Genomic DNA, 27,079 nt, shown 5'->3' on the forward strand with positions numbered 1-27,079 from the left:
TTAAACTCACCACGGTGTGTTGAATCATTGATTTTGTCACTCTGTGCATGAGGTGGCGCTTTAATTGCTAGTGACAACACTGTGTTGCCTAACAGTGATGTTTGTACACTATGCTTTAAAAGATTTGTCCAGATGTAATCTATTGAATTTAATTTAATAAAGTGGCAGCAAAAATAAATAAATATGCTTGTGTGTCGATCGCTAATTAATCCGCTCTGCTCCAGTCCAACCTATGACTTATTTCATTCATAACCTGAATGCTAAGTGCTGTACGCTAATGTTAAAACCTATTTGCGTCTCATATATTAAATGATAGCCTCTGGGTATATCAACTCTGGCTTGTCCGCTAACCTGTCCCCTAATCAAACCAGGAAGCAAATATAGCATGTGACAATGCTGAGCTGTCTCCTCCGCTTTGGTTTCAAACAGCCCCCTCCACTCACCGCCCACCCAATGCATCATCATGTTTTCACCTATTCACTTTGCATCTCATAAAATAATGTGCATCTCAAGATGTCTTTGTCCAGTGGGCGGACAGTGCTGGAACACCTATTACTCACTCATGCTTGAGCCTATTAGACTGCAACCATGTCACGCTAGAGGTTCCCTTAGGCCACGACTGGGGTTTTTTTCTATGCATGTGTGTGTGTGTTTATGTGGACATTTGGATATGACTGTTTGTGCGTCTGTCCAACTTGCAAATTTAAAGTTCCTTTGTAGTCTGTGTGCGTGTGGTGTGTTTGTGTGTGTGTGTTTTTCAGTGGAAGATTTGGAGGGCTGCGTACACACAGCGTTACCCCTAGCTGTGACCCACAGCTGCAGTTTTCAAGAAGTCAGGAGGAGTCTCCGTGTGCTGTCTCTCCCATTTCATCAGACACGCTGACGTGCACCCCGCAGTCCAAGCGCGTGCACGCGGTCTAATTTACCTCTAGTTTAATTTACCCCGCTCTCATTTGTGTTTTCCTTCGCTGCTGAGTGACACCGAGACTGCTGCATGCGCACGACTATCTCCGTATCATACCTCCATCTTTTTAAGTGTTTACAATATAATGCGAATAATCCTACGTGGTTATTTACCTTAATATTAGTGGTGATTTAGGCCTCCACAGAAAGTCTGCTGTCACTCTCTGTTTCAGTCTCCCTCCTCTCTCTAAATATGCATTCAACAGCTGTCTCTCATCTCCATCCCACACCACTTTGCTCTTGACAAATTGATGTGGAGCGCTTTTACATAACAACTATGTAACACGCGCGCACACTCCAAATACCATCCGCAGCACAAATGTAAACCTCGCCGAACCATTACACATTGCACTTAAGTGCAGGTGTTAAAAGCCCAGTGTTTGCAAGCGCCGGGCGTTACGTGTGAGAGTGTTTCCTTAATTTTCACTGTGTAGAGCGCAAATGTGGCTTCCATGTTAACTACTGCTTGGAAAGCGTGGACGAGAGGGAAGGGAAAGGCAGAGGAAGACAGAGAGAGGAGGGAGAATTGACATTCTGCCCGAGCACTGCGCTGTGCTCATGGCATAATGATTAGCTCCTCAGTATTCCAGTCACATATGCTTCACTATCAATGAGAGAGAGAGAGGAAGGAGCAAACATGAGGGAGGGGACTAGCAGAGGGAGGTGGGGGGGTATCACATAGGCAGAAACAAGGTGAACAAGAGAGCAAGTGATGAAAAAAGTGAGAGGGTAACGGAGGACAGAACACAGGACTGTAGCGTGACATAAGCAGCAGCAGCGGCAGACGTAAGTGCGAGCACGCTGCAGTAAGCTGACACACACAGATGGACGCTGCGTGCGCAACAGTCGGACACATTTGCAAACTAAAAAAAAAGAAACACACACACACCCTGCATCCACACGTACGCTGAAATACACGTGGAGAATACTTTGTCAAAGTCACAGCAGTTACAGCCACCTCAGCAAAGAGAGAGGTGGGGGGTTAGTGTGGGGGGTTGGTGAGGGACGAGAGAGACAGAGAGGAGGGTGAGGATGCAAAAAAGAAAAAAAGGAGCGAAAAAGGAGAAAAAGAAAAGGACAGAGGGCGGAGAGGAAGCATGTGCCAGCAATAAATATATAATCACAAGACATAGAGAATGATAAATGTATACCATTACTTAAATAGGTCAGTCATACATTAATAACATCGATGTGATAATAAAGTTGGGAAGTCAGCTGTAGCCGGCTGAATAAGTTTGCATAAGTGCGCTCATTTAGTCAAATACAAAGAAGTACATCATGTTTCTGCATGCCCCGTAACTCAGACTTTATTTGTTAAGACAGATCGCCGTGGAAGAAGTGAAACGTTTTTCAGCTGGGATGAATAATCTTAAAACACAGCAGAGATGTAAAGGTGCGTACTGCATGCATGCAGCTTAATAAAACATGTCTGTCTCCCTACGTAACGGTATCATTTTTCTTGCATTGTGTAGTGCAGCACATACTGTACGCTGACCTTAATGTGATTTATGATATTTTCCTTCGCCTGTAGAATTACTAGTATATATGATTTTGCCTGGTAAATTGTTTGACCTTTAATAGCCACGTACCAGTGTTGCTCTGATGTTGATATTGCATCCATCACAAATACACTGCAGTAGTACTTTTAGGTATCCGTTTAGGGCTGGGTGAAATTAGCCATCTTCACATTTAGCCAAGATATTATTTGCATGAAATGCTTAAAGGCAAAATTATGAGTGTAGTACACAAATATAGAAATTAATCCCCTTTGAATGCTCATAACGTACTTGAAGACACGTGTCATGCGTGTCACTGGAAAGATGACAGATGAAAACACCAATTACCATATATAAATTAGACGGCTCCCATGCTAAATTAAATGTTCCTTTTTTATTAAAACACAAGGGCTAATCTATGTCAGCTACGAGATTTTTCTGTCATGTTACCTTGGAAACAAAGCTTTTCCCGGCATCCACAACTTGCCAAGATGTCAATAAAAATGCCATTTAAAAAAAAAACAAAAAAAAAAACACGACATTAACGCTTCTCTAGAGACTCAGTATTAAGTGGGTTTAGTGGAACTCACTGTAGGTCTGTGTTGTTATTTTTTAATACCGTTGGTGTGTAACATATGCTATATTTACTATAATTTGCTTCAGGAAAGCACATGCTAATTTTACCCAGATCATTGTAAGATATACCTACAAGAACCTCAGTTTCACTCTGCTTTTAGAGCATAACTCCAGGCCATGTGCTGTAAGAGCACACTGCAGACTGAGTAATTTGTGGGTTTTATTTACACTGCTTTTACTGGTGTTTCACCACTAAATCCAAACTAAAAATACAGAGTAATTCTATTTCAAGTAGTTTAAAAAAGAAAGATGCCATGATTATATTTCAGGATAGTCGGTTCAACTACCCGTGGTTAGGGCAGCTAAGTGTTAACTTCCTCAATTGGTCTCTTGTGCTTACTTAAAGTTCATATTACGCAATGCTGGGCAGCACAGTGGTGCGGTGGTTAGCACTGTCATTCCACAGTCAGAAAGTCCTGGTTTGACCCCACTCACACTCACACACACGGAGTTTACCAGTGCCTGTGTGGGTTCCCTTCCTCTCACAGTACAAAGACAAACATGTCAGATCATCTGGTGTTTTTAAATTGGCCATAGGTCTAAATGTTTGGGATTCATACTTAATTGGAAAATCTACAGAGTAACCTGACGTGCGCCGCGGTGTAACTACATGTCGAGTCGACACAGCCCACAACGACTGTGACTGGTCTGTTCGGCACCCTCGATTCTTCCTTGTCATTTCCAGCTATTTTTTGCCACAGTTTCTAAATTTATCAGTGAGAATGTATCAATCATCGTCTCAGCATCAACATAAGGACTCACAAATGTCAGAAAAAGAGAAATTTGAGAGACAAATATATTTGCCCCTAAAAAAATGATCACAACTGTCCAGGGCGTCTGCCCCTCACTCTTATTATAACAAAAGCTTCTCACAACAATGATACAAATGATAGCACGATGTTTCATTTGATAACTTGATGTAAAAACACTTCCCTGACTTGGATCTACAACCATAGTAACAACGCTTCTTTCTGCTGCTCTCTTACCCACAGAGGGTCGTCGCAGCAGATGGCTCTGGATATTTGATTTGTGTAGATTTTTTCACTGGATGGGAAACCCCCAAAGGAATTTGTGCATCTTCCTGGTCTCTGATCAGATGTAATGTCATAGTAACGTTTGTAAAATACATTTTATTCATGTTTTATCACGTTAGTGTAGCGTTTGAGAAAAATCTTTTTTCTTCTTTTGAAGGGCTGTGTACACACAGAGCAATGTTGCCACAAGTTGGCAAATCATGGCCAAATGCCTTTGGATTTTTAGGGCTGTCATCACATCCTGCTTATTGTTTCTACCCTCTCTGTTTTTCTTTTATGCCTTTACTGTCCCCACAAACCGAGACAGCAGTGCCAGACAGCTGCACCTCCCTGAGCCTGATTTGAGGCTTCTTCCTAGTAAGAGGGAGCTTTTTTTCCTCCCCACCATCGCCGTGTGGTGCTCACAGGTAGGGTGGCCAGATCAAACTAAATGTGAGGCAACCGCTGTGTTTTTGTGAGACAAAGTGGGACACATCAATAATGCTGAAAGGTAGTCTGAATGTTTTCATGCTGTTATTTCAGTTGCTCTTCAGGTTTTGGATCTATCCATAGTTTTTTTTTTATTCTATTTTTTTTAGCCATATCTGACAAGTGTCACTATTATTATAAAATTATGACATACATGTATTCTGTCACTTTACGCCATACCCCCTCCTGTCTCTCAGAATATACTGCTGCTTTATTTTCTTCATGGCAGCTTCCATCATAGTCACCCAAATCTGCAAAGCCTGTGACTTTTTGGTGTCTTTCCCTGATGAGTGTGGCATTAGACAGGCTGAAGTTCTGAATATAGTAAAAAGCCTTCCCTTCATATACTTTGGGTAAAAGCCAGACTTTTTGAGAAAGCAATCAAAATATGGGAGACTATCTCAAAATCTGAGAAGGGGACAAAGGAAAAAAAAATGCTGAGTTAAGGATGACAGCTGGTCATCCTGCTCATAGGTGATCATCTGATTGTTGGAGAGCTCTCCTTAATATTATAATTATTTATAAACTCCAGTAAAATTCTATTTACCGTAAACAGAAAAAAGTGGCTGAACAAGCAACACAATAAGATGGCTAAAAGTAATAGTTACATAGTTGTGTAAATGTTGATGGGAAACTTAAATCTTAGGCTAAACTAATAAATACATATTTAAATTGCTCGAGTCATTTCCAAACAAAAAATTAAACATTAAATGACTCTGTTAAAGTATAAACAAATGATCGAAGTTGATTAAAATAAGTGGCTGGAACAGCAGCTAGCTAAAAGGTTAGCTGGAAAAGTGAGACACGGTTAAAACACCTGGCAGGAGTTACCTGCACACGTCATACTAAAATGTTTAAAGGTAACACATATAAAGCTCACTCGCTTGCCTCTAATGGAAAAAGTACTCCAAATATTGCTGACTGCTTTTACTTTTTAGGCCACACTTAAAAACTCCATATTGACTCGGTAGCTGCAGTGCTGCGCTTACCTGGAGATGAAAGCCAGGAACAGCGCTCGTGGCGTCCTCCACCTGCTCGGGACACTGTGATGTCAGCGAGTTTGCTGCTCCGAGCTAAAAGCTGAACATGCACATCCTCTCCAGAGGGTCACTTAGGTATTTTTAGTGTTTATGATACAAGCAGAAGTGGGAATCAAAGGGATGCCCACGGTGAGAGAAGCTACTGCGTGTGCTCGTTTCGGGCTGTTTTGTTTGCAATGAGGACACTCGTGAATATGTCGGTTATGTGGCTGCATAGTTGCAGCATTTCATTTGCTTGTATTAAAATTAAGAAAAGGCCCTTATCTCTCCCTGCTTTAATAGCTTATACAAGATTAATTTTAAAACATAATTGCAAAAATCACCACAGCACTTGCAAGAATATTAACATAATATTACTATAGTGTACACAAAAATCAGTTACTGTGCTGCCTGAGACAGACAGACAGCTAGATAGATGGATGGATAAACTCAACTCGATTTTATAAATGTTATATCTCCTCCGATCGATGCTATGACTGAACATCTCACCATTTTAATGAGCGGTTATTTTTTAAACACTAGATCTATTTCTGTATGCCGATTATTTTAAACGCTCCATTTTCATAAACACTGTAATCTACTTGACAATGGAAGATCTGATCACTCTCCTATTATAGTAAATAGTTTTAATGAGTGCAGCTCGTTTCAGCCGCATTTGCACATTCACTCTGTAGCACTTTGCAAAAGACTTGAGCCACTCTTTACCTCTTCATATTCACCCGATTTCATGAGCCAGGCTTTCTTCTACTTTTACTTTTTAAGGCGATCTTGACTTTGAATGTTGCCTTGGACATTTCCGACTCATTTTCAGTCCAGCCTTTGTCCCATTTTCAGAGGAATGTTTACTTTTTAAGCCACTTAACACTGACCTATGAATCATTCAAACATAAAAAGGCACATAACTCAAGGGATGAACCAGAATCGTGTCTACACATAACAGACAACTTGGCAAACAACCAGTTTTAAATTGTGTCTTTAGGCTCTTTGTTACTAGCAGCCTGCTGCAAAAAACCACATTTGTTCTCATTTATTCAGTTAAATCTACAGAAAAAAGCCAAACATAGCAAAGTTTGACATAAAAGTCTATTTCTGGACCAAGAAGTTGATTCTCAAAGAGCTGCTAAAATAACAACAAAAAAACCCAACTATTGAGCAGTGGAACCTTAAAACTTGAGAACTGGGTAAGTGGAGAAGAGAATATGAAAGTTATGTCCTTAAAAAACAGAAATAAATTGATGCGGACCTTCAGTTGATCCTTCACTGAAGCCTCCTAACTTAAGGGATGAAACAGTGTTCCAACTACACATAACAGACTTAGGAGTTATTTTGTGAAGCAATTAATCACATTTTTTTGTTTAAATCATCATCAGTATGTACAGAGGTGGCAAAAAACTCCTGGGCAATTCACTGAAATGCACAAACTCAGTTCTTCAGTAAACTACTGCACCCGTTTTCCATTTCCAAGACAAAATATAAAGAGACAGTACTGTAGGTTTTTTAGTAGTTAGCATAACTGCAAGAAACTGCACTGCATGAGAAACCTCATTAAACTACAGACAAGTAGGGATTAAATTACTTTTACTTTTTTCTAAATGACTAGGATTAAATTAAAAACCATGAAAAGATTAAGTCTGATCTACTGATGACATACCGTCTTCCACAGATCAAAAAGACATTCGCGCTGCAGTTAGTGTGCCTCACCGGTCTCATGATTTCCCCGCCAGCATCAACAATTTCATTATGTCTGCGTGTTTGTGTGTTTTTGTTTCAATGTCAAGCAGCAGGTATAATAAATGGCACTCCACCAGAATATCAGCTCTCATGATTTGCCAGGAAGAGGGAAAAAAACCATGTATTTATTGACTCACAGGCTTTTGAGTGTCTCAAAAAAAGCAGCGAAAAGCTCCTCAAGTTTTGGCACCGGCTTCTTTTTGCTCCTCAGGAGCCCTCTATTTCCTGATGTGCGTCTCACTCTGCAGAAATGCTGCCATTTCCCCATTTCAGTTACCCGCACAATCATCAGCATTTCTGCCTCTATGACATGAAAACAAACTAAGACTGAGTGCCTCTGCGTGTATGTGGTCTCAAACCCCCCTGTCAGCAATCACTGGGTGGGAGACAGCCATAAACTGCACTTTAGAAGCCTATAATGGGCTACTGCAGCGCTGGCAAAACTTATATCACATTATGCCTCTTCCAATTCAGACACAAATAGGATCATTATTTTTGATAACTATACAGCAAGTGCTGGATAATTTCATTACACAACTTGCCACTGCATAATGCTGTACTTCAGTTAAATCATCATGAATCTCGCCGTATCCCTATTATTATTGTATTTAATTACAACACAAAACAAATCAATAACGTAATGTCCTACAAATTATTGGAGCATTAGACTTGATCTACACACATTACTCTGCTTCGCTGTGCCATTCGCTAACATCAGTGTGTGTCTGTGTGTGTGTGTGTGTGAGACAGAAAGAAACAGCGGTTTCAAAATCTCGACAGCGACTGCTGCTGAGCGGGTCTTTATGTTTCTCAGCTCAAGCTACTTCCTAATGTTGGCTGAGGTGCCAATTTACAGCAGGACCTATAAAGTCTGTCCCATCTGATGAGACGGGGGCAATGCCCTCTTGTCATCCACCTAATGAAATAATCGACGCTCACAAGAGTGAATGCTCAAACGTTTTATTATAAAGAAAGCAGAGAACACTTCATAGGCAACCACGCCGTCCCCTAATAAACAGGGGCAGTAAATGCACACAATCAGTTCTATTAGTCTGAAAAGCTAATTTAGCGTGTGAGTGTTCCGCTCAATGTCTCCTCTATGTCATAAATTCACTTGTCTGCTCAAGAAAACTTATTAAACAGGTGGGGAGTTTTGCTTAAACTCTCTTGGAAATCTGCCAGACAATAAACGTACAGGGTATTGGCTTCATCTGTCAAAATATTTAGATCACCAGCAGTCTATATTAGCGATTAATCATTCAGTGTTTTTCATGTCCTTGTTGTCCACGATTTCCTAAGCTACCTTCAAACAGTCTCCTCCATAATGAACTCAATGGTATGCTGTGGTGACTGGCTCGTCTCCACCATGGTGATTTCACTGCCGTCCATTGTGATGGTGGGAACAGTGATGGCCTGAGTTCCCAGTACAGAGGAGGGCAGAATGACAACCTGCGACGCTCCCTCTAAACTGCTGAGTTGATCGGATGGGATCATTACGGTCTCGGTAGCCCCTTCAGCTCCCTGCAGCACGTAAATGGTCTGCACAGAGCCAGATTCGACCTCTTCCATGGTGGCCAAAGATGACAGTGCTTTGGCTCCCTCCAGCACCTTCTGGACCTGAGCAGCTTCAGCTGCATTAACCACCTGCTCCGCTGTTTCCGGAGGCAGGTCCCCGTGAAGTCGGATGTGTTTATCCAGGTTGGAACGAGACCGAAAGGCAGCGGGACAGTGAGGGCAAGGGTAAGGCTTCTCGCCGCTGTGGGTGCGGGCGTGCTCGGTGAGACGAGCGGCGACGCTGAAACTCTTGCCGCAAATCCAGCAGCAGAAAGGCCGCACGCCGCTGTGGATGCGCTCGTGATCCTGCAGATGGGGCAGCTGGCGGAAGCGCTTACCACATGTGGCGCACTGGTGGAAGAACAGAGAAGAGGGGAAAAGGTGAGAGAGAGGCGAGAAAGTTAAGTTCACAACTCTGGCGGCACACAAACTCAACTGCAATTAATTCCTAAAACCTCTCTTTACATTTTTCTGCAGATGCAGCACTCCTGGCTGAGACACAGAAAGAGCAGAAAGAAAATGGGATAGGGAAGACAGAGGGGGAAGGACAAATACAGAGCAATACAAAGATATCATCATCATCAGTCCCACACAAGCAATTAATTGTTTGGTCAATAAGACATCCACACACCAGATAAAAAAAAAAATGAAGGAAATACGTCTTCAAATATCGTATTTTACCTGACAAAAGCTGAAAAACCAGCAAATAAGAAGCAGAAGCCAGAGAACATTTGTCATTTTCAGCTTCGTCACAGGCTAATGATGAACATTCTGTCGCTGAAATAATCGATTTGACTAAACCCTGCAGCTCTGCGTGTAAGGGGAGTGTAATAAATTACACAGAGTTACACAACAGAAAAAATATTAGCAGTGATCTAAGAGCTTGACTTTTCTAAATAATCATTTTAGTAATCAACAGTTCAACGGCATCATTCCTGCAACACCAACATTTGTTCTGTTCACTCCCAAATGAGCGCAGACAATGAAATAAAAGTAGATAGATGATTAAACCTGAAGCACTACAGAGGAGTAACAGTATTGAGCTTTGCTTTGATTCCCACTGGGGACACTCAGATTGAAATTGCAATCCCTATTGACAGATCTGCAGTTTCAGTATCTCTGTGAAATACACTCTAATATAATTACTTTTCCTGTGAAGTTTGCTCTTTATAAACTGAGCAAACACATATGTTCCTCCAGGAACACAAGGTATATTTGATATAAATTAAAATGTATCCCCGTAACTGCCTCTGTGTTTGAGAACCGGTGCTCCTTGAACCGCAGTCCTTAGCCTGCCTGATAGATCATGGCTCAAAGCGAAGCCACAAATATTAAATCAATTTCTAAAGCTGAGATGGGCTTGGGTGGGTCTATAGTTGATGTCCTGCCTCGTCACCAGAGCAGCAGAGAGAGAGGGAGAGAATCCCAGAATAGTAACAGGCACAGAGGGGAGCTGACAGGCCCTAACTCAGCCCTGCCATTAATCACAGGTACACAGAGAGGGAGAAAACACCCGCAGGACACACTCTGCACAAATGGCCATGGTCCGGAACCAGAGAGATGGCCGCAGCTATGAGCGGGTGTGACCGTGGATGGGGATGAGGCAGCTCTCTCTCAGTTTAATTTTGAAATACAGGTGTTTAAAAGATTTCAAGACCTTGTATAAAGAGAGAGAAATAGGATTCTTAAGACTGAAAGAAACTACCTTTACACAAGTACACGCCACGGTGCTTCTTACCTCAAAGGGCCTCTCATCAGTGTGTGTCCTCATATGAACGTTGAAGGTGGAATTATAGGCAAATTCCTTGTGGCAAATCTGACAACGGAAGCGGGGTCGGTTTTTGGACTTGCTGAGCGTTCCTTGAAAATGCGCCAGCACATGCTCCTCCAGGGCACTGTTAGAGATAAATCGGCGGCGGCATGGCCTCACTGGGCATTTGAGAGGTGTCTGGCCTGTGTGGGATAAACGATGAAGGTCGAGGCCCTCTTGGGTCATGCAACGGTGTCCACAAAGGTCACACTCAATCTGAGGGAGGAATAAAGAAAAGGAAGGGAAAGGAGACGAGAGGGAGACAAACCAGAATGAATTGACAGAAACGGTGTCGTCATTATCTAAATTTTTGTCTACTTATTTAAAGTACGATGTCACAATCCAACTCCAAATGTGGACCGTGAGACACATCGCCACTCCCTCACTAACCCCGTCAGCTATTCGATTGGAAAAAAACAAATCACACTCTGGCTCACATCCTCTCTTTAAAAAATTTCTTCATGTCTCCAACCTGTCCAGTGCAGCGTCCTCGGCCCTGGCCCCTCCCACGACCGGTATTCTTCTCCTCTTCGGTAGTAGGACAACGCTGGAGATGGATTTCCAGCACTGATTGGTTGATAAACTGGGATGAGCAGTGAGGGCATGTCGCTGGCTGCTTGTCTGTAATGGAACAGTGTCGGATTTTAGACAGATGGTCATAATTTCTCGTCATACTACACGCTAATGGCCGTGTTGAAATCTGATGGCTGGTTTGAGCTTGCCGACTGCCTGATGTTGGGCCAGCAATCGCGCAGTGACAGGTGGTACATACAGAATCGGCAACAGTGGCCAAACAATCCGCCGCAGCCAGAGTCAACAAATAATGTGGCCTCTGTTTACCGTTTATGATTCAAATTGGCAAATCGGTGCCAAAAGATGCAAAACATGAGTTGTTGCAAAGAGTCCAAAAACAACCCGTCATTTAGCTCACCTATTAAAAAATGACCAGCGGCCCTTTTTATAATGATTCACAAAGACAACAAAAGCGACTAACATTTATTGAGCCCAGCTGTGACAAGCTGCTGCTCTTTGCATCACCAGGATGACATCAAGGTGGATCTCATTAAACATATTGAGTACTGGCCAGATGTAACCGATCCCCATCAAACAGAGTTACTTTATCAATATCATTTTGAAGAACAGTTTATTAACTTTTAGTGCATTCATCAAGTCAGTGGGTCACTGACTGTTTAATGTTATGCTACTACAAGATAAAAATGATCCTGAAGACTTTAAAGCCAAGTATAGAAACGTTACGCTTCAGGGGAATGGTTGATATCAGTATAGTAATCAGACTTGTAGAAAAGCTACGTAAGGTATCACAATCATGCCTGTGAATAGAAATTCAAAAAATTATCAGAGTGCATTTCAACATTTTTTACATTTACATCACCCTATATTAAAAATTATTTGCTTTTGGAGTGTTACATAAGCAATTTGATTAGTTTATCTTGGGCTCTGAGAACTTTTCATTAGGGATGTTTCCAGCGACTAATGCACTAGCTGATTGAGTGAGAGAAGAAATGTAAATGAAATTAATTGTCTAGTCAAGTCTATTAAAACACACTCAGATAACAGTCAAAAGGGAGCAATCTAATGGATGAGGTCAAATGCTGCCTGCACAAATACTGCATGTATTCAAGAGCTATTTGAAACCTTTAATCCCATTATTTGATAACCAAATAGTATTTTAAATGATGCCCAAATGTGTGCCAATTTGTGGCACATATTCACACTTGCTGCACACAGAGTCACGTCACATTAATTTCCCAAGTGTGGCTGACATTAGCACCGCCACCAGCCTTTTTTATTCAGGTGTGCAGAATGTGGTTGAGTTGTCATATGCCAGATTGCTTTTCATTTTGAAACAGCCAACATAAAACTGCAAAAGGTACAGCAGAACTGTACTCGTCGCTTATTTACAACTTCCCATCACACAATGGGGTGTTGCCATCTCCCAGAGCTGCAGCTCCAGCTAGCTGCATAACATCTAAGATGAAAATGATAAAAAAAAATTCATATGTTTAACCAACTAGTATTGCTGTTGCCGACTAGTGACTGGAACAACATTTACAGATCAAGTCAACTGGTCGCACAGTCAAACATACTTTTAATGAGCATTTCATTTCTTGTTTAATATATAAAAGCTGTTATTATTTATTGGTTAATCAGTTATTAATTTCCGTGATTAACTTGTTACCTATTTGAGCTATACAACATTATAAAACTGCAAAATTGTGTCAATTAGATCATTCATCATCTAACTGATTCATCACAACCAAAGTAAACCAAACTTCCTCGCTCCCTGGATAGCTTTCAAAAATCTGGTTGGGAAACTGCTGACACTGATGGTTCATCATTAAGTCCATAGGACGTCATGCCAATAACTTGCAATTTGCTAACCATCTGTACAGTCTGTCCCAGTGGGGGAGATCCACTCTGCTCCCTATCGAAAACGTCTAATTAAACCTTTAACGAGGGCAATCTCAGCCTATGGCCGTGGATGGATCAATAGATCAATCTCTCCAAACATTTTTCTCAGAGGAGCCCTGTACCTCTGACCTCTGCCGCACGCTGACTTATCAAGCGTAACTAATGAAGTTGGTGTGCCAACACCCCCTGATTAAGATGAAGTGTCAACATGTTGACCCAATTCATTTGCCTCCACCTTGCTCCTCCACTCCACATGGCACGCTAATCAATAGAAAGTCATTGACCTAATGCACTGAAGAACGCATACACCATAGGCATATTTTTGTAAATTAACAACAAGCAAATGGTTAGAGCCATTTTTGGCTGAATCTGCATCATTCTACAATCATTCAGAAAATCATCTCTAGTTTTTCTATTACAACAAGATATGTAAACAGCTGGGTTCTCGGCATCTCCACCACAATTTAAAACCCCTTCAATGATAAATAGTAAAACTTTGGAAATAAAGTAAGGATATGGGACACTGTGTTCACCTTATGGTGCCCTGCCACTTTTTTTTTTTTTTTTTAATCTCCAGTTCAGACAGAAGTGTATGCATTTATCCAGTTTGTTGCTAGCTAACGTAGATGTCAACAATAAACATTCACATCCAACAGCACAAACAGTGACATGCAAAAATCACACACATATCCTCAATCACTTTGTAATACCTGTAGTGTAGGAGGCTCCGTGACACCAAGAGGGACATCATGTCCCTGAGTATCCTGACCAAAGCAACCTATCACACTTTTAAGACAGATGACCTCTGATGAAATATGCAAAGACCTGTTTGCAGTAGCATACCCATAGTCATCCTCTCGATCTTCACCATGCCCAACTGCAAGTTGGGAAAACCAAGTGTTGTACTTTGTTCGTCTTCTTCTTATAGACATAGCATTTCTTTCCCCTTTAGTCAGTATGATAGTGAACTGAAGTCTGACCACAAGCACTCAAGTGCAGGTGAGTCTCGCCAAAAAGGACAAAAGAACAGTCTCGTCCAAATGAGCAGTGAACCGAACAAAAGTGTGTAACGTTGACCTGAAGCACAAATATCACCCACATATATAATCTCAAATGCAGCCCATAATGTTGCCATGGTAGTGGTCTGCTGGTACCAGCTGCTCAAGACGCTGACGACACACGCATGATGTGTCAGAGGATGAACAGAGCAAACTGTCCAGAATATCATTGCGTCATTATGAGCAACTAACACGTTCAGCTTGGCATGTTCCAAACTGACAAATTTTTGCTTCAAAGTCATGCTCAACAGTTTCTTATCAATATGCCCTATGACGAGTACTTTTGATGCAATATCTTTTGACGCGTTATTGATGAGCCGCCCGTGGGCAGAAACGAGAGGGGTTTAAATTATGTCACAACTAAACCCAGAAAAATTTGTAAACTGTAAACATGCCAACCAGACTTAAAACATTTGTAATAGTACAATAAATGGTGTGAGATGGCTTTTGTTTTCCTAATATTAGGGGATTGTAAAAGAAATTACTTATTTAAAATGACCCATTTCTCAAATTGTTATAAAATAATCACATGAAAATGATTAATTCTATTTATTTACACACATTGGCAAACATTAACTCATGGTCAGAGTAAGAATAAAGATATACAATTAGTTAAATCATACCAGAAGGTGGCAGTGCTGTGTCCCTTTCCTTTAACTAAAGATGCCAAGCGGGTTTGGCTCTACCCACTTATTGGAAATATTTTGTCAGAATCTCATATAAAGGGATTTCATTGATTTTATTTTAATATAATGTTAGTTTTAAAGCTATGCATTGGTAGAGGACATTTCAGCGTCTCATTCTGCTTCTTTGTGAATGACATCTTCTCTTAGGTTACACAGAACAGCACAGGTTCTCAGTATTTCCTCCCTGTCGGGAGTATGATTGACTGGCAGCGCCTCGGAAAGTATTTTCAGGTGTTTCCGAGATGAATGCTATCAAGCTACAAGGTGCAATGACAACTACACAGTTAACTGTGTTCTGACCGTAGTAATGACTATGATATTCTCCTCTGGAGTAGAGCCTTTCAGGGCTTCTGCAGACTGATTTCCGACAAGTCAATTATCCTTTTTTTGACAGGACAGTAATCTATGAAACACTGGGTCAGTTTCAACTATTGTGTCCTTAGTAAACAATGGGACATAGCACCTTCTCCCTAACATCTGCTATGCTACTATTCTGTTTTCACCTATTCAAAAAAATACAATATATACATATTAAATTCCTGGAGCAAGTTGAGCTTGAGCTATAGGGTCATAAAAAGCTGCTGAACATGATAAAACTATACGAAGGCTAAAGACTGAGCCAACAAGTGAAAGCTGGATAGAGGTCACACAGTAATAAGATGATACAAAGTGTCCTGTGTGGTGGACCTCAGGGGCATTAAGCAGTAAAGTGTGACCACTATCATCATCTTGTGCATCTTTAAATTTGGGTTCCAAATCTCCAAAATAGACATTTGATTATCGTTCTTACACAATGCTCAAAATGTGTACAGAAGCATATCATTTGCCAAATTGGCATAAAAGCTGTGTATTAGCATTACTACCAATATCGATATCTGGTGTGTCTAAAAGATGCTGATAGTAATTATATAAAGCAAAAGCTTTGACTATCACTACAATTTATTCTGTTCAAGGAGGCATTTATCTTAAGACCCAGGAGAAGCCCTTCTGGCATTAGCTTGCTAGCTATTAGTAAATAACTAAACAATAATAAAACAGACTCACTTGTTCTCCTCTCCAGAAAAATCCATGATTTATTACAGCTATCTTGTAGTCCAGAAAGTTTTCAGGTAAAACGTGTCGTGATGAATAAACGAATGGCAGTTTTGTTTTTCATTAGCTTCTTCAGTTCTCATTGAATCAATGCTTGCTGATTTAAAAAACAAAAAACAAAAAACTTTTTCTCTTCCTCTTTGATGGAAGTAAGATTAACACATGACGCAGTGCAAGAACTCGGGCAAAGAATAAGGTCAGAATAATGGACACCAAAATCAATATCAAAGAAAATCGGACTACTGCTTGCTAACTATAAAAATATAAAATACAAGTCCAAGTCTTGAACTCTTACCCTGATGTATGAGGGAGTGCAGGTCCAGGTCTTTCCTACGTTTGAAGGCCTCTCCACATTCGCCGCAAGGGAAGGGGTGGCTGGTGTGCAACAATCTGTTCAAACACAGAAGTATTAACAGATTTTTTTTAATGCTACATTCAAATAGAGCCAAAAACATTGAAATCATAGGCCAAGGACATAAACATATATAACATACATATATAACAATTATAGCTCCCAATATAAATACTTAAGCAGTCCTAATTCAGAGACACATAAAAGTGTGTAATTAAAGTCATGTTATGGTCTTAATCTGCCACCTCGTATGTACTTAGCTGTACGTCAGGTCAAATGAGGGGTACCGGCGTAGTGTACAAACAACCGGAGATAAAAGAACAGCAGTAAACTGGGAGGCGTCAGGGTTAGACATGAAAGACTATATTTATCCTCTGCATAACGTTACACTGAGTATAGCCTTAGGGGAGGAGAGAACTGCTAGGATGTATTCACCTACTCCTGCATCAGACCTGTTTTTACAAGGAGAAAACAAAAAAAACACTTCTTTGCTGTGCGTGCAGCTTCTCGTAATCAGAACAAGCAGGGATGATGTTTCAGTTTCCACAACTTTGCTAAATATTACATACAAACAAATATCTGTATTAATCCACCACATGACTAATTCAAAGTAAAATTGGAAGCTAGAGGTCATGCGCAAAGACCATCCAAGGCCAGAGTCTTTCTGTTCCCTGTTAAATGACAAGAGAATTCAATATTTCAGGGACAGTTGACCTCGAGCCAGATAGAAGGATTAAAATCCCCGTCAGGGTCGCCCCCTCCAAGACAGATGTTCTTTGATGAGCAGGGGTCACGTCACACGTAAAGTATCAGGGTTTAAATTAGATGTACACTGACACCTAATTTAAACCCTGTTGATTCATCAATATTTCAATCAGCAGAAAATGAGCTCAATGTTGAATCATTTTACATGCAAATGAGACACATTTGTATGCTGCAGATTCCGTAAACATCTAAGACGTCCGTACTCTCCTCTCTACCACTTTGGAAATACTCTTATTTGGTTTCTTGCTGGAAGCTTCAGGAGAAGTTTGATACTTTCATCTTCTCTAAAAGGAAACCAAATATCTTTTTATGTGTAAAGGTTTATTTCTGAGCTTGGGAATATTAAAAAAATGTAATTCATTTAAAAAATAAAAAATAAAAAAAACTAACCCACAATCTTAACTCAAGGTCTTAGTATTGTGTGTCCTCATAAAGAGTGTGCGTTGCAGTTTAAAGCTCAGGATAAAGGTAGTAAAGAACCTTGAGTTAACACCGTTTCAAAATGAGATCGTTCAGGTTTTAAAGAGTTTTTCACAGAAACCAGTGAACTCGAGGATGTCATCAAGACAATGAGATGAGCCTTTTCTGCCCCTCCACATTTTCCACATGTTCCTGTTCACCAAAATAATAATTTATTAATCTCCCACAATTATGTCGATTTTTTCCTCCTAGATATTGTAACAGTAACCATTTCAGTGTTTTACGTAACATCAAGATAATTAAAAGACTTAAAATGATTACATTTTGGTGAAGTCTTTGGGTTTAATGAGGAAGAAATAGTGACAATAGTACTTAGCACACTAGATCATGTTAAGTCAATATTATACTCACACACACACACACACACACACACACACACACACACACACACACACACACACTCTGTAGTGTACATTCTATCCCCCTTGTTCAGCCAGGTAGGACATGACCAGGCTCTTTCTCCTGTTCTGTGCAGTTATCGTTCTCATCTTAATTTACTGGGCCTGCGTCTGTCAATCATATGTGGCTCAAGGGCACACAGACATCTCAGTGTGTTTGCTACACAGCTTAAAGGTCTTGCTCAGTGGTCGGACACGGCTCAGCTGCTACAGCTCCCGGCAAGAGGGAGGGAGGTTTATCTAAATCCTGTCCTGCCTTCTGTTTGCAAATGTAATTCTAATGTAGTTATGCGGTAAACAGATTTTGAATTTGATTGAATATTGACACGTTCTAGTTATTTCCACCAACACCAGCAAAATACAAGGTGCCGAAAGTAAAAAAATAACGTCAGAAAAAAAGTGTTATTACTTGTGATGGTTGAGTTGATCCTCAGTGTTGAAGCGTGAAGGACAGTTAGGACAAGGGAAGAGATGAGCAGCTCCTTCGTTGTCCAAACTGCACACCTGCATTGACAGACACAACAATCAATATCGATAAAAAGGGTTTCACCAGCAAGATACTCACACAGTGACTTAAACTTAAATTTAGCTTTTTATTACAGAACACATCATCTACCATTTCACCTACTATCAAAATCACTTCCAATATCAATAATATTCAACAATATCTACAAATATTAAGATATTTTACAAGATTTTGAAATAAAATGCTCAATCAGAGAGCTATTGTGATTAATATTAAATGGCGGAGCTGGTACCGGTTTGCGGCCACGCTTGCGGCGAGGTAGTGTCGATGTGTGAATGCGTTGGTGTCTCTTCAGGGTGGCTGCCTGGGAGAAGTTCTTGCCACAGACATCACAGCTGAAGGGCTTGTTGCCCGTGTGGCTCATGCTGTGGCGCAGCAGGCTCTGCGAGTTGGTGAAGGACTTTGTGCAGACCTTCACAAAAACAATAACCAGAATTAGTGTCAACAGTTTTAAACACTTTTTGCAAGCAAATGAAGCCGTGTTGAAGTACGGAAACCTCTGAGCGAGTCACATATCCCAATTTTTTAAATGAAAAGAGGTAAGAGAATTACAATTCTTGAAATGTTTCAGAAATTTACCAAACACACACACACACTTATTTCCCTGTCGTCTCATCAGTTCTATATTGTAGAAGCCGTCTTCTTTTTACTTGAACCTGTGACTTGCTCAGCGATGCCCAAACTTTTGTGAACATTTTCATATCTACATTTGCTCAGATTCTACTTTTGTACTTTAAACAGACGTCATTATGCAAAGACACCAAGGAATCTGTCAAACATAATGAGGCTGGAGATGTCAGCCTTCACTTCACAGCATTACATCATCTCATCAAAGTCTTCTGCACAACAAAAATGTAAGTCATTCCCGAGACTCGAGACAGAGACACCCTGATTGAATGTTTGATTGGCACCTTGCAGGTGAAAAGTTTTTCTCCGGTGTGGCTGTAGACGTGCGTGCGGAGGAAGACGCGTCTCGTGAAGGTTTTGCCACAGTACGGGCACACGTGCGGGAGTGGTGTTCGAGCCCAGTCCTGTAGCAGCTTGGCAGGCGGAGGGTGATTGGTGTTGTCCAAGTCTGCACCAGTGTTGGCCTCTAATTCTTCTTTAATATCTGAACTCTTGTTTCCTGAGTAAAGAACAAAAATTCTTGTTAAAAAAACAACAACAACAACTACTGCCTTGTAGTTGTGTTTTAAAGTAATGAATTTCACTTACCTTTGAGTGCATTAGCACTCAGGATCCTGAAGGAAGGCCTGCTTCTCTTAGGAAGGGGGGAACCTGATTCACCAGCCGAACCAGGTGAGGAAAGCAGTCGCTTTGTGCTCTGTGGACTATCCTGAGGTTTGGTGGTGGCTGTTTCACCAACAGCTTCTGCCCCATCAGCCACCTCTGTCACTGGCATGAAGCGGTGCTGCCGCCAATGATACAGGTACTGGGTGGTGTTCATGAAGCTCATATCACAGTGGGCACAAGTGTGTAGCGGCTCATTAAGGTTGTGCTTCTGCTTACGATGTGTAACCAGCCCTCCCTCGTCGCTAAAGCTCTGAAGGCAAAGGGTGCACACGAACAGCTCGGGCTGTGTGAAAGTGGCGTCAACACTGGCGGAGGCAGAAGGTGCACCGTGGTCCTGCTGATCTGCGCCATTGCTCTGAGTAAAAACCTCTGAAGTCAATTCGGTAACCTCTACCGCCTTTTCCTCGCCCTTCTGTCGGTGCTGTTTTCGGTGGTAGAGGAAGAGAGTGGTATTTAGAAAGCTTTCCCCACACACGGAGCAGCGGTGCAGAGCTTCCTCAAAGCCGTGCTGGGTCTTGCGGTGAGCCACTAGTTCTGACACCAGGCCGAAGCATGAGCCGCAGTCCACGCACAAGAGCACAGGTTCAGGCTTTGGCTTTTTGTTTGCCCCTCTTCTCTTAGGTGACGACTCATCTGGATTTGAGACTGAAACTACCTCGGAAATGGGAGGATCAGAGCTCTGAGATGAATTGGTCTCTGTACCTTCCTGCTGCTCCAGCTCATGCAAAGCTTTTTCAACTGCATCTGAATTGATATTTTTGTTAGTTTCATGCTGTGAGAAAGAGGATTCAGCGACTGAATATAAAGGTATGGTTGCACTCTGGATTGAGGAAGTCTCTGGCATAGTTTCTGAATCTGGTTTTGACTTGTTCTCAGACATGTCAGACTGCTGACATGCCCCTTCTTTACGGTGCTGCTGCCAAAGTACAAGGCTTTTGAAAAGTTCATCACAATCCCCACACTGGTAGAGGATCCTGGGCTGATCTGACGATGTGCTGACTTCATCCTCAGGGGGAGCACTTTCAACAGCCTGCACAGACGGCTCTTCTGCTTGAACTTCAATCTGTGGGAGTGCATCTGTCTTTGATATATTTATTATATGTTGCTGCAAAGACAAGAAAGGAAAAAGAATAAAGACACTTTTTAAAATCTTTGTTTATACAAATAAAACGACTTGTTGCAATAACAAGTCAACACGCTTTGGGTTTTTTCCTTTTTTCCAGTTTTATTCTTTCTAAAGGATGAAAGATGAGAATTCAGTGTTGGGGTACTCAGGTCAATTAAACCAGTGTGTGCTTAGAGCCAAGGTTCCCCTGAGAGCTCCAGACAACCAAGATAAGGCCTCAGCCTGGCTGATAACAATCAAAAGGCCCATCAGGGTTGCAAGGGTCACTCCACAGGGTCTTACCTTCGTGCCCTCCACCCATTTGGATGATAAAAACAGAGCATCAAGGTCGGGGTTAAAGGCATCTGGAGCTGTCAATCACAGCTGTTCAACATGTCTCACATGTAATGATTTGTATTTTCTTTGTTGTGGTATTCTGGAGTGTGAGAACTGAAGACCACCCTCAGATGTGGTCTAGCTGCTTCACAACACACACACCTACGCAGCCATCACCCACAACATTGAACCCACTGGTAGGCAAAGTGAGTAACATCGATCATCTCGTTAAAATCAATGACCTGCAGGGAAACCTTGGCTTCTGGCATTCGTGTGGATCAGTGCTTTCAAATGTGGCCAAAAATAACACTTAATTTTTCATTCAAAATTCCCACTGTTGTGACTTTGACTCACACAGTATGCAGTACTATGGATGGATAGCGCTCCGCTAACCACACAGCAACGCTGGGTTTAACAACTTTTGTTGGAGAAATCAAGCTTCAAATGCTGGGTGGCTCAGAAAACAAAGAAGGCACTGACAGTGCTAATTTGTTTTAAAATTATGAATTTTTACAACCAAATATCTGGTTTTAATTAAACTTCAATAATCAAATTAAGAGTGACTGTTCATAGCCCTCACATGGATGGTACTGTGACACATGTGAGGTACCTAAACACAGTCCAGGTCTAAGGAGCTAGAAAAGAAAGCAACTGGACTTTTCAAAATTTCCTGAAGATGTTTAGCCTCTCATCCAATGGCTTCTTTAGTTCCAATCATGGAGCGTGCCAGCTATTTAAACCCTAGTGGGCAGGAGGAGGGGGGGGGGGGAAGTCCCTTAAGAGGGTTGTTTTCGTCCAGGAAATCTTTCTGTACCTCCCAGATAGCAGAAACATCTCTCCAGCAAAGAGTTCAAGGCACTGACCCAGCCTCCAAACTCCCCAAATCTCAATCCTGCAAACCGCGACCAGGAAGCCCTGCATCCATACCCAAGTTAGGAATGTAGTTTTGATAGTGTGCATAAACATTATATAACATATAATACATTTGTTGTAATAAATAAAAAGAAAAATACACATGCTGCCATTAACTGCCTTTTGACTCACATTTTAAAACTAATTTCACTGACTTTTTATTTTAAATGATAGCATCGTTTTGTGTTTGTGCTCTTTAAACAAACATCTTTACAATAATGCCTGCTTGTATTTACTCTACAAATCCACAGTGCTGTAAAGCTCAAGCAGTTTGCACAATTTGTATTTTTTTCCTACTACAGAAAAAATATTAATTGAATGTGTCATAAACAAAAGCAGTAAAACGCTAAATATCATCTGATGTTAAATGTGAGCAATATGTTTATTTGAGTTATGGGGATTTATTTTAATTTATTGGGGTTTTTTTGCTCTGACTGATGCATTTCTCCTGCTCTTCTTCCTGCTGGCGACTCAGGATGCAATCTGTCTGTCATGAGCGCCGCCGCTTTATGGACGTATGGTGAAGACTGTAAGGATGGAAGTCCAGGCACAAGCTTTGACAGCCGTGCCCTACTGCTAAACGAGGGGCAGTGACTGCTTTTAACCCTGCGGGCTTTCTGAAGCTGTCACAGGAATGGCAAATAAAAGAAAATAATAAAAAAGAAAAGTGGCAGCTACTTCACAAGACTCAGCTCAACATGTCAAAGTTAAATGGAATTACTCTTTTCATTATGCAACTTTCAAACCCTGCAATTCAGACCACATTTTCAGAAGACTAATGCTTTCCCAAAGAGTATTTACCAACCTGAAAGCACACCGTAAGAAATAGTGAATACAGTGCATTATGTAAATATCTGCACCCCTCTAAAAGCCAAGTCAAAGAATAAAAACAACAGCAGTATTAACATACAAGAGGAAACAATACAGAAGGAAAACACTAAGGTGAAAAAATGGCATAGATGGCAAAGCTCACCCACAGAAGCAAAAGGGTACGGTGGTCAAAAAGAAAACAGTCTGTTCGTTATTACTGCAGCATGAGGACCACTCTGGTGATTCAGCCAGCCTCATTGGATAACATGTAAATGTAGCATCATGGATCTCAATCTGGTCTGGCACTTTCAGCACGTCCTCCTCTTCTTCCACTTTCCTCTGCTCTGGTTTATCCAATTAAATCTCAAAAATAAACCAATTCTGGCACATTTTTCTTTTAATCCTGCAGCTACTGCATCACATAACCCAGACCTTCCCAAAGTGTGGGGGCTGCAGAGCCATGGCAGGGGGGGCGCGGTATGAAAAGCGGGGAAAAAAAACAAAACGCTTGGACACTGCTAGCACGGGGCGCCCACAGAAACGCAAAGCAGGAGATGAAGCATTGCCGAATATGTTTCCAAACCAACTTCATTCTAAGCCAAAGACTAGAAAATATGGTGAAGCATATCTTCCCTTTGGTTTCTCCTGCACAAGTGCCAAGGTAGGTCTTCCCTGCAGAATTGGTTTTCCCTGTGAGCAGCGCTGGGCTTTTCAAATCAGGGACAAACAGTATCCCACATTCTTGATTTTTAGGTCACAAACACTTGTAATGACTAACTACTCCTGGCATTCTGGAGATGTTAGCTCTTTATACAGTAAAGTTACAGTGGGATACAAATAATATCATGTTGATCCTTCCACGATTTGTTCCCCCGGTTCAAATCATGGACAAACAGCATCCCACAGTTGTTTATGTTTTTAAACCCATTTTGTACAGAGAGGCATTTTTTGAAAAATGTATTTATAGTGATAGTGACGAACTCTGTATTCCTCGTCCACACGTAAACGCAAAAAAGGAGTTTTAAAAAATCCCTGTTTTCGGTGATTCGAAACGCTGTTTATGTGTGGATGAAACAGCTGCGTTTTTTAAAAATACCCGTGTAGGTGCGGACGTAGCGTAAAAGAGTTAGCAGTTTATTTTATTACTACCTGTCATCTATTGCAGATTACTTGTATTTGCTTAATTTTTTACTAAATGTTTGAAGTGTGAAAGAAACTGCAATGGAGCAAAATTTGGGTGTGTGTGGTTGGAGGATGTGTTTGTGCGTGTGCGTGCGGGGGGCGCGAACATTTTGTCTTGTAAAACAAAGGGGGGCCTAGCAAAAAAAGTTTGGGAACCACTGACATAACCTAATATATGTCTTTAAAAAAAAGAAAGAAAATCTTGTACAAACCAACACTGAGAACAGGGCTTAGCCTACAAGTCTGATAAGTACAGACTGTGAGAGCTTATTCAAACTATAAAGCATGTTTTGTTGTTCATTCTGACATAAAAAGCTTGAATTAATAGTTTAACAGTCTATTCTTAATCTACTTTTAACGCACAACCACACGTCTCCCTGAGTAGTGACTCATTACTCAGACGAACAGCATGCAAATGTGTTCTTTTCTCATTACTGGACAGGAAGCAGTTGAACTGTTTAATAATCTTCTTACCTTAACACACAACTATTGTGAGTACATAACAGTAAAGGTTAGGGGTCTAGTCCTAATTCAGTCAAAATACAACCAGAGCCAAAATGGGGAGAATTTTCTCTTCTCCAAAGTAAATATGTAATAGAAAACCATCATGAACTGAGATTCTCTTCATTTTAATGTCCATTATGGGCAAACAAGAAAAAATGACAACGCAAATGCATTGTTAACTTATATTACAGCTAATTTTCTGCCACTAACTCAAAAAGACTTACTGGTTACTCTGTGATTAAAGGTATGATGTCAGGGTGCACATAAATCAGAGACTAATATGCAGCAGCACCTTGAAATATGTCAGTAAATAATCACAAACAACACCATCTTAAGTGCTCGCACCAAGGTCACTATTACTTTGATAAGTAGCAGTGCATTGTGAATTTATGACTAAAGTTAAACGTGTCACTTCAAAGTCACTCTCCAGATATGATTCAGAGGCTTTTATGTGATCACACAGATGGTTATTTCAGGCCACGCCGTCATAATTTAAGGTTGTTAATCGCCTTTTTGTCCAGCTAAAAATCACAGTCACATGACAAAAACAGCGGAGTGGCAACTGTGTCAGCGCTCACCTGTGTCTGCAGCACCGGGACGGTGATGGCGTTGGTTCCAGATGTGTCTGGCGGTTCATCGCCAGCAGTGCATGTCAACTGGTGCTTGAGGACCTCTTCCAGGGTGTTAAACTCCTGGTAGCAGGGGAAGCACATGTAGACGGACGAATTCTCCATGGCTGTAGGGGGATTAGAAATTAAAAAACATTTCATGAGAAGTGCAGCAATGCAAGCTGATGTAGATAAAAGTGCAACAGTTCTCAAAACGAATGCATGCTTTGAATAAGTAACATCACTACGTGAATCTTATACAGATCTGTAAGTGCTTTACATTTGGAGTTTGGTTGTGAACATTGCCCTCTTCTGATGAAAAGAAGTGTCTGCATATTTAATCAACACAGCAGCTTGGACACAATTGCCAGTATGCAAACTGTGGGATTGCCAAGATGACTCACCATGCACTGAGCCGAGCTAATTGTTATTTTGACCATGCAGGTTGCTGCTCAGGTGGAGACCTTGCCAACTCTTTCTCTCTGTCTCTGTGCCATTTCACGGCCTGAGCTTGTGTTCAGCTCCAACATCAATTAGATATGTTCTGTAATTGGACCCACTGGTGGTGCAGACTAGCTCACACTCCTGTCGAATGTAATAACCAAAACACTATGTCTGTAAGCCTTCCTACTCACAAGATAGCATTTAGACCTCCACAAGCAATGCTCCTCTTTGGAAAAAAAGAAACCTTTCAAAATGAAAGAAACCCAGTGAGAGGCACACGTGTTTATCTCTGAAACACATCAATTCAACAACGCACTTTCTGGTTTATCATTTTAATTGGCAGACAACGAGGAAATATAAAGGTTAATACAGGCGATATAATTAGATTTTGTTTTGATGAGACATCTCATGAATAAGCATAGGGACTTAAGAGCAGTAATAAATTGGTACTGGTACCAGACTCACCAGTGCCAAAGTATTGATATAGGTCAGGGTGCTGATAATTATGCAATGTTAATTCATCCTAAAGGTAATCATAATGAAACCACGCGTGTCAAGCAAATACATGAAGTTACTATCCATTTACAGTAAGTGATCTCTGATCACAGCCTGCAGGGCCAACTGTTCAAAAGCGTTGGCACTCTTTACTACATTTAATGAAAATGCAGCTACATACAATACACTGGATGTGAAAGTTCGTTCTGAGTGAGAAATAACCTTAGAAAACACTAACAAACCAGAGTACTCTTTAAAGAAACTGTGACTGCTTTAGCAAACAACCTGCTGTAGACATCTTCAGTGCGGCCTCTCCGCAACTATCCTGATAGGACGTAGTCAACTAAAATTGATTCTTTCATTTTAAAGATAAACCTGTGGTTATTAGCACAGATAACTCTGGCACTAATTTTTTCTAATTTATGACAAACAGCCTGTAGACCTTGTCAGAGGATTGTGGTCAGACACTGAAAAGAAGTTTCTTTTCGATCGCTGGATAATGGAAAATGTGATGTGGACAAAAGCTGTGCATGAGGACTGTTTCCAAATTTACTGTGAAAAGACTATAATTCTGCATCAGCACATGAGGGAACTGTGTGTTAAACCATAGCTGCTTTTCTGCAGTAGACCTCAAGGACGAAGCATCACAAGGAATACGACCATCTATGACATCTCTTACTGTAAGCGCACTAATCAAGCGGCCAATTTCAAGTCACACTGATGTCAAATTTATGTTCATGGCAGGTGAAATCCCAACAAAATGCCTTGTGCAGATGAGTTATTAAAATCATACCTTAGAGAACAACTAAATTATTTCTCTTAGAACATAAATACAGTGTGTGTGTGTGTGTGTGTGTGTGTGTGTGGG

General features: G+C 41.1%; 1 protein-coding gene across 2 annotated transcripts in view; it reads right to left on the minus strand.

Annotated features, from left to right (window-relative positions):
• Positions 1 to 8,312: 8,312 nt before the first annotated feature.
• The window catches only part of znf574 (zinc finger protein 574), a 23,936-nt gene continuing 5,169 nt past the window's right edge, over positions 8,313 to 27,079 (minus strand). For both annotated transcript variants that reach the window (XM_005731827.1, XM_005731828.1), the window contains exons 2-10: positions 25,243 to 25,400; positions 19,738 to 20,920; positions 19,434 to 19,648; positions 18,755 to 18,934; positions 18,406 to 18,500; positions 16,297 to 16,391; positions 11,205 to 11,353; positions 10,661 to 10,948; positions 8,313 to 9,273 (exon numbers count right to left, since the gene is read on the minus strand). In XM_005731827.1, coding sequence (XP_005731884.1) covers positions 8,674 to 9,273; positions 10,661 to 10,948; positions 11,205 to 11,353; positions 16,297 to 16,391; positions 18,406 to 18,500; positions 18,755 to 18,934; positions 19,434 to 19,648; positions 19,738 to 20,920; positions 25,243 to 25,400 — 2,963 coding nt within the window. In that variant the 3' untranslated portion in view covers positions 8,313 to 8,673. The remainder of the gene's footprint in view (positions 9,274 to 10,660; positions 10,949 to 11,204; positions 11,354 to 16,296; positions 16,392 to 18,405; positions 18,501 to 18,754; positions 18,935 to 19,433; positions 19,649 to 19,737; positions 20,921 to 25,242; positions 25,401 to 27,079) is intronic.

The sequence above is a fragment of the Pundamilia nyererei genome, unplaced genomic scaffold (assembly GCF_000239375.1).
Source record: "Pundamilia nyererei isolate P.nyererei 1_Seehausen unplaced genomic scaffold, PunNye1.0 scaffold00045, whole genome shotgun sequence".
NCBI classification, from domain to species: Eukaryota; Metazoa; Chordata; class Actinopteri; order Cichliformes; family Cichlidae; genus Pundamilia; species Pundamilia nyererei.